The sequence below is a fragment of the Chiloscyllium plagiosum genome, unplaced genomic scaffold (assembly GCF_004010195.1).
Source record: "Chiloscyllium plagiosum isolate BGI_BamShark_2017 unplaced genomic scaffold, ASM401019v2 scaf_14426, whole genome shotgun sequence".
NCBI lineage: Eukaryota > Metazoa > Chordata > Chondrichthyes > Orectolobiformes > Hemiscylliidae > Chiloscyllium > Chiloscyllium plagiosum.
Genome location: NW_025211648.1, coordinates 316 through 8,923, shown reverse-complemented (window position 1 = coordinate 8,923; position 8,608 = coordinate 316). Strand labels below are relative to the sequence as shown.

The 8,608-nt window shown below is 53.3% G+C and overlaps 1 protein-coding gene across 1 annotated transcript; it reads right to left on the bottom strand.

Annotated features, from left to right (window-relative positions):
• Positions 1-6,905: 6,905 nt before the first annotated feature.
• On the bottom strand, positions 6,906-8,381 carry LOC122547089 (glycine-rich cell wall structural protein 1.8-like). Its single transcript, XM_043685668.1, has one exon. It carries the CDS (start codon positions 8,379-8,381, stop codon positions 6,906-6,908), a length of 1,476 nt encoding a protein of 491 aa, XP_043541603.1.
• Positions 8,382-8,608: the final 227 nt, after the last annotated feature.

The window sequence follows — 8,608 nt, the reverse complement described above, 5'->3', positions numbered from 1 at the left end:
GCAGGTGAGAGTCCGCGGAGCGCGCGAGGGCGGGAAATATAACATGGGGCATAGGGTGGGGGGGGTCCACTGGCTGGGCAAGGACAGCATTGACAGGGTGGGGAGTCCACTGGCTGGGCAAGGACAGCATTGACAGGGTGGGGAGTCCACTGGCTGGGCAAGGACAGCATTGACAGGGTGGGGAGTCCACTGGCTGGGCAAGGACAGCATTGACAGGGTGGGGAGTCCACTGGCTGGGCAAGGACAGCATTGACAGGGTGGGGAGTCCACTGGCTGGGCAAGGACAGCATTGACAGGGTGGGGAGTCCACTGGCTGGGCAAGGACAGCATTGACAGGGTGGGGAGTCCACTGGCTGGGCAAGGACAGCATTGACAGGGTGGGGAGTCCACTGGCTGGGCAAGGACAGCATTGACAGGGTGGGGAGTCCACTGGCTGGGCAAGGACAGCATTGACAGGGTGGGGAGTCCACTGGCTGGGCAAGGACAGCATTGACAGGGTGGGGAGTCCACTGGCTGGGCAAGGACAGCATTGACAGGGTGGGGAGTCCACTGGCTGGGCAAGGACAGCATTGACAGGGTGGGGAGTCCACTGGCTGGGCAAGGACAGCATTGACAGGGTGGGGAGTCCACTGGCTGGGCAAGGACAGCATTGACAGGGTGGGGAGTCCACTGGCTGGGCAAGGACAGCATTGACAGGGTGGGGAGTCCACTGGCTGGGCAAGGACAGCATTGACAGGGTGGGGGGGTCCACTGGCTGGGCAAGGACAGCATTGACAGGGTGGGGGGGTCCACTGGCTGGGCAAGGACAGCATTGACAGGGTGGGGGGGTACACTGGCTGGGCAAGGACAGCATTGACAGGGTGGGGGTCCACTGCCAGGTGGAGGGACACATGGCATAGAGTCATAGAGATCTACAGCATGGAAGCAGACCCTTCGGCCCAACCTGTCCATGCTGACCAGATATCCCAACCCAACCACCTGCCAGCACCCGGCCCATATCCCTCTGAAGCCTTCTTATTCATCTACCCATCCAGATGCCTTTTAAATGTAATTGTCACAGCCTTCACCACTTCCTCTGGCAGCTCATTCCATACACACCACCCACTGTGTGAAGAAGTTGCCGCTTAGTTGCCTTTTAAATCTTTCTTCTTTCACCTTAAACCCATGCCTTGGACTCCGCTATCCTAGTGGAAATACCTTGACTGTTCACCTTACCCATGCCCCTCATGATTTTATACACCTTCATTAGGTCATCCCTCAGCATCAAAGCTCCAGGGAAAACAGCCCCAGCCTATTCAGCCTCTCGTTATAGCTCAAAACCCCCAAATCTGGCAACATCCTTGTACATCTTTTCTGAACCCTTTCAAGTTTCACAACATCCTTCCCAAGAAAGGGAGACTTGAATTGAAAGACCAAAGTGGCTGAACCAATTTCCTGTACAGCCACATGACATTCCACCTTCTATATTCAATGCACTGACCAATAACATTCCACCTTCTATATTCAATGCACTGACCAATAAAGGCCTTCTTCACTCCCCTGTCTACTTACGACTCTACCTTCAAGGAATTATGAACCTGTATGGCAACGCTCCTCAGGACCCTACCATTAAGCGTATAAGTCCTCCCCATATTTTCCCTTACCAAAATACAGCAACTAACATTTATCTAAATTAAACACCACCTGCTACTCATCAGCCCCTTGGCCCAATTGACCACCATGGATATCCAATCCCTCTACACCTCCAAGCCCTCCGTTTTTTCCTCTCCAGATGTCCCCAACAGTACCCTTCCACCGACACTCTCATTCGTTTGGCCGAACTGGTCCTCACCCTTAACAATTTCTCCTTTGAATCCTCCCACTTCCTCCAGACCAAACGGGTAGCCATGGGCACACGTATGGGCCCCAGCTAGGCCTGTCTCTTTGTTGGCTACGTAGAACAGTTGATCTTCCATAATTACACCGGCACCACTCCCCACCACTTCCTCCGCTACATTGATGACTGCATGATACAGTCATCGGTGTAGCGGAGGAAAAGGTGGGGGGTGGGGCCAGTGTAGTTGCGGAAGATGGATTGTTCCACATACCCTACGAAGAGGCAGGCATAGCTGGGGCCCATGCGGGTGCCCATGGCTACTCCTTTTGTTTGGAGGAAGTGGGAGGATTGGAAGGAGAAGTTGTTCAGGGTGAGGACCAGTTCGGTCAGTCGAAGGAGGGTGTCGGTGGAAGGGTACTGGGTGGTACGGCGGGAAAGGAAGAAGCGGAGTGCTTTGAGTCCTTCGTGATGGGGGATGGAGGTGTACAGGGACTGGTTGTCCATGGTGAAAATAAGGCGTTGGGGACCGGGGAAGCGAAAATCATGGAGCAGGTGGAGGGCGTGGGTGGTGTCCCGAACGTAGGTGGGGAGTTCTTGGACTAAGGGTGTCAGGACCGTGTCGAGGTATGCCGAGATGAGTTCGGTTGGGCAGGAGCAGGCTGAGACGATGGGTCGTCCGGGGCAGTCAGGTTTGTGGATTTTGGGCAGGAGGTAGAAGCGGGAGGTGCGGGGTTGTGGGACTATGAGGTTGGAGGCGGTGGATGGGAGATCCCCCGAGGTGATGAGGTTATGGACGGTCTGGGAGATGATGGTTTGGTGGTGGGGGGTGGGGTCATGGTCAAGGGGGCAGTAGGAAGAGGTATCTGCGAGCTGGCGTTTGGCCTCAGCGGTGTAGAGGTCGGTGCGCCAAACTACTACCGCGCCTCCCTTGTCTGCTGGTTTGATACTGAGGTTGGGGTTGTAACGGAGGGAGTGGAGAAATAGTCAAGCAAGGATTTGGGATAGTTAACAAATGCTGGCCGTGTTTGTGACATCCACATCCAAGAAAGAATAAACAAACAGGTGGCCTGATGCAGGATTCATCTTTCCAGCAAAACTTGTGCGATAAAGATGCTGGTGGTGACTTCTTACATAACATCCCTGCCCCTGCCAGCTCTGTTGCAGACATTGGCATTTCTGAGTCTGTGCAATTTTGAAGGACTCTATTCCGTTTTACTATAAAATGTGCTTCACAGTTCCTTTGAGGAATTGTGAACCATGCAGGACCTCTCATCTGGAGTCAGGAACCAAAACAAATTTTGTATTCTCTTTGAAGAGTGTTGCTACCCTTATTCTCTCACCAAACTGCCAACGAGCCTCAGGCACTCAAAGTTCCACTGAGGAAATTGTCTATCCGCGTCACATCTCTTAACCTTGTCCTAAATCTGGTAACACAGATGTCTGAGTAGCTGTTCAAACTATCTCTGTTGATTCAGTTGCCAGTTGGCCTGATTATGTATGCTTGAAGCTCTAAGAATCACAAATCAGTCTGGATCCGCAGTCTGTTTAATCTATTGCAAAAGGGAGAGCTAGCTTTGTGCCTATTGGCATCTTTATTACCTGTTGTGGTTCTGTTCGCTGAGCTAGGAATTTGTGTTGCAGACGTTTCGTCCCCTGTCTAGGTGACATCCTCAGTGCTTGGGAGCCTCCTGTGAAGTGCTTCTGTGATGTTTCCTCCGGCATTTATAGTGATTTGTAACTGCCGCTTCTGGTTGTCAGTTCCAGCTGTCCGCTGCAGTGGTCGGTATATTGGGTCCGAATATATACAAATCTTCTCCCAAACTTTGAATCTTTATTACCTTATAATAATCCATTTTCTTTGAGGTGGTAAATGAATGCCTGAATGCATATTTATTTGCATTTCAAACACATTCTCATATGACTGCGTTGATTGGTTGTGTACCAACTGGATGCTGGGTGAATGAGGACATCAGGGAAATAGAAGTGTGCATAAGAAGTGAGGGAACATACAGAAGACATGGGATGGACAGAGGGGTGAGTACTAGAGAGCTGAACAACTATGGTTAGAACTCAGCCAATATCCCATTAAGTAGAGGGGACCCTCAAAACTCTCAACCTTACCGTCTACCCAATTCCATTGGTGCCTGTGAAGACACACTAATCTGCAGTCCATAACTGTTTCCTGACATGGTTTTTTTTTGTGTGTGTGTGTGCAGATGTGAGACACATTGAAAGACAACAGGTGTATAAATCTTTATTCAATTTCCACCACCAGGTGGAAGGGAAACACCCAAGTGGCCAGTGACAAGCAGTGCCCTTTTCATCAAAGGGCAATGCTGTGTGATCAAACAGTGAAGAGCAGGGCAGGGATTAAATCAAAAGAGTTAGAGAGGGAAATAATGCACTCCACTCCCTGCAGTGCCCACCTCTCCCTGAAAATCTTGAGGGTATTGGTGGATACCGCGTGCTTCATCTCCAGGGACACCCAGGCTCTTCCTGACATTAAGTAGAGGCCTCTCAAGTTAGTATTAACACCTCTACACAATTTAGTAGGAAAACCATGCTACATAGAAATCCCTCACAAATGCTTGTCTGTTTTGTTATAATTAACTTGGTTAGAGACAAGAAAATACTGCAGATGCTGGAATTCAAAGGAGACAGCAGGAGGCTGGAGGAATACAGCAAGCCAGGCAGCATCAGGAGGTGCAGAAGTCGAAGTTTTGGGACATGAGAAGGGTTACACCTGAAACGTCAACTTCTCTACCTCCTGATGCTGCCTGGCTTGCTGTGTTCCTCCAGCCTCCTGTCTACTTTGTTATAATTAACCACAGCATTTGGCTATTATTGTATTTTTGACAAAACTTTGAATTATCTTTGGTCATTGTAAACCTTTGAAAGCCAGTAGCTTTCATTTCTTTTTCCCTGTTGGCACCTCCTTGCATCAGTTACTGCTGATTTGTATATTTGTGGATAGCATATAACAAGGCATATTCTATTTTGTCAGCTAGCTGTTATTACCATTGTTGGGCTGGAATAATTTATCCAATGGTATGGCTAGCTGTGGTGCACGTGTCCTCAGCTCTTATCGAGTCCATAGAAATCACAGCATGGAAGCAGATCCTTCGGTCCAACTCATCTGCACTGTCCCATTTGCCAACATTTAGCCCATTTTCCTCAATCCTTCCAATTCATATTCATATACCCATCCCAGATATCTTTTAAATGTTGTAATTGTACCAACCTCCACTACTTCCTCTAGCAGCTCGTTCTATACATGTACCACCTTCTGCACGAAAAAGTTACCCTTCAAGGTCCTTTTTAATCTTTATTGCTGGAACAGCACAGCAGGTCAGGCAGCATCCAGGGAACAGGAGATTCAACGTTTCGTTCCAATTCATATTCATATACCCATCCCAGATATCTTTTAAATGTTGTAATTGTACCAACCTCCACTTCTTCCAGCAGCTCGTTCTATACATGTACCACCTTTTGCACGATAAAGTTACCCTTCAAGGTCCTTTTTAATCTTTCCCTTCTCATCTCAAACTTATGCCTTTTAGTTTTGTTCTCCCGCCCAAGGAAAAAGACCTATGCTATTCACCCTATCAATGTTCCCCATGATTTCTTAAACCTCTCTAACGTCACCCCTCAGCTCCAATACTCCAGGAAAATTGGCGTAATTGCTTTTTCTGTGCTCAGTGTTTTGTGTTGTGATGTAGAGATTGTTGGTCTTTGGTCTTTGTGGTTGTAAAATTTTTGGAATGAGCTTGAGTATGGTTTTCCACTTCATGATTTTAAATGCTTGGCCCTTGTCATCTTGTGCTGGGTGCTGTCATGGTTGAGAAAGTAGATGGACTGTCACTTTGACCTAGCTGTCAACTGTTTTTCTTTTTTCCCATTTTCTTGGAGTCGCCACAATGCTGGACGATAGCACATCCCCATTTGTCAGTGCTTCTGACAATCCTACAGCTTCGAAGTCTCATACCACCACATCTTTTCATCTGATCTCGGGCCTTCCCCATTACCATACATGTCCGTCTTGTTTTTTGGATTGTGGACTGAAATAGGAAAAGCCAGGGATTGTAGAAAGGATCACTGTACTTTTTGAAAGCTGAAACCATGTAAGAAGCTCTTAAATTTCTTTGAGGAGTTTTAAAACCCATTTTTATGAAAAGAACCCATGCTGACATTGAGTGAGTTGCAACTGCAAGAAAATTGTCTTGCAGAACCTCCCTTTCAGCATCAGCTTCTGGCACACGATACTTCAATGCACTTCATCAGTTTCTGCAACCAGAGCTAATCTGTTGCTTAATTTCGGTTTTGATGTTTCATCTGCTCTCATCACTAACCCGAGGTACTTAGAACTGCTCAATTTTTCCAGAAATGGTTTTACACCTTCACCTTGATTCCCTTCCCGTGGGTCAAAAATGGCAGTCCATATTTTAAAAATTCACTTACGGGACGTGAACATCATTGTCTGACCAGGATTTTATTGCCCATGCTAGTTGCCCTTGAGAAGGTTGTCTGCAAAAGCTGTAGATTGACCCACAATACTCTTAGGGAAGGTTATTTAGGATTTTGACCTAGCGGCACTGGAGGGATGTCAATATATTTCCAAGTCCGGATGATGAGTGGCTTGGAGGGGAACTTGTAGGTGGCGACCGTCCAACGTAGTTGCTGCCCTCCTCCTTCTAGCTGGAGGTGACCAGATGTGTGCTGGTGTAGAATTCAGAATTAGATTTATTGTCGCATGCACTCAAGTTACAAAAGAGTGAAAAGTGCACAATGTTGTCAACACACAGCACCATTTTAGGTACAAAGTACCGAGCTACAAGCTTAGGTCCAATAAATGGAGGATATAGAGAAAAAAAAGTTGAGCTACACTGCAGATATATGCAGTATAACTAAGGAAAATAAGAATTAAAGCTAAAAAGATAGACATTACAGTATTTAGCAATTTTTGAGAAGATTGTAGCTCAGGCTGATAAGTCTGTAGGTTAGCTTGCTGAGCTTGAAGGTTTGTTTTCAAATGTTTCATCATCAGTGAGAGTCTCTGGTGAAGTGCTGGTGATATGTCTCGCCTCTCTATTTATAGATTTTGATTTCTTAAGGTGGATAATGACATTTCTATGTCTCCTCTGCCCTCCGGCCCCTGTCCCCTCTGCCCTCTGGCCCCTGCCTGCACTCCCCTCCGGTCCCCTGCCTCCTCTGCCCTCCGGGCCCCCTTCCCGCGCTCCCCTCCGGGCCCCCTTCCCCCGCTCCCCTCCGGGCCCCCTTCCCCCGCTCCCCTCCGGGCCCCCTTCCCCCGCTCCCCTCCGGGCCCCCTTCCCCCGCTCCCCTCCGGGCCCCCTTCCCCCGCTCCCCTCCGGGCCCCCTTCCCCCGCTCCCCTCCGGGCCCCCTTCCCCCGCTCCCCTCCGGGCCCCCTTCCCCCGCTCCCCTCCGGGCCCCCTTCCCCCGCTCCCCTCCGGGCCCCCTTCCCCCGCTCCCCTCCGGGCCCCCTTCCCCCGCTCCCCTCCGGGCCCCCTTCCCCCGCTCCCCTCCGGGCCCCCTTCCCCCGCTCCCCTCCGGGCCCCCTTCCCCCGCTCCCCTCCGGGCCCCCTTCCCCCGCTCCCCTCCGGGCCCCCTTCCCCCGCTCCCCTCCGGGCCCCCTTCCCCCGCTCCCCTCCGGGCCCCCTTCCCCCGCTCCCCTCCGGGCCCCCTTCCCCCGCTCCCCTCCGGGCCCCCTTCCCCCGCTCCCCTCCGGGCCCCCTTCCCCCGCTCCCCTCCGGGCCCCCTTCCCCCGCTCCCCTCCGGGCCCCCTTCCCCCGCTCCCCTCCGGGCCCCCTTCCCCCGCTCCCCTCCGGGCCCCCTTCCCCCGCTCCCCTCCGGGCCCCCTTCCCCCGCTCCCCTCCGGGCCCCCTTCCCCCGCTCCCCTCCGGGCCCCCTTCCCCCGCTCCCCTCCGGGCCCCCTTCCCCCGCTCCCCTCCGGGCCCCCTTCCCCCGCTCCCCTCCGGGCCCCCTTCCCCCGCTCCCCTCCGGGCCCCCTTCCCCCGCTCCCCTCCGGGCCCCCTTCCCCCGCTCCCCTCCGGGCCCCCTTCCCCCGCTCCCCTCCGGGCCCCCTTCCCCCGCTCCCCTCCGGGCCCCCTTCCCCCGCTCCCCTCCGGGCCCCCTTCCCCCGCTCCCCTCCGGGCCCCCTTCCCCCGCTCCCCTCCGGGCCCCCTTCCCCCGCTCCCCTCCGGGCCCCCTTCCCCCGCTCCCCTCCGGGCCCCCTTCCCCCGCTCCCCTCCGGGCCCCCTTCCCCCGCTCCCCTCCGGGCCCCCTTCCCCCGCTCCCCTCCGGGCCCCCTTCCCCCGCTCCCCTCCGGGCCCCCTTCCCCCGCTCCCCTCCGGGCCCCCTTCCCCCGCTCCCCTCCGGGCCCCCTTCCCCCGCTCCCCTCCGGGCCCCCTTCCCCCGCTCCCCTCCGGGCCCCTCCGGGCCCCTGCCCCCACTCCTCTCTGGCCCCTGCCCCCGACCCTGCTCCCCTCCCTGCTCCTTCCCCCGCTCCCCTCCGTGCCCCACTCCGCTCTGGGCCATGGACAGCTCCATTTGTGGCTGTCAGATCTGTAAGGGTTTGGATAATTGTGTTCTTCCCTCTTGTTGGTTCCCTTACCACCTGCTGCAGACACAATTAGCAACTATGTCCCTTTGGACCCGACCAGCTCAATTGGGAATGCTGCTGCTGAGCCACCCTTGGGTGGTGAACATCGAAATCCCCACCCAGAGTATATTTTTCACCCTTGTCATCATCAATGTTTCCTCCAAATGCTGTTCAA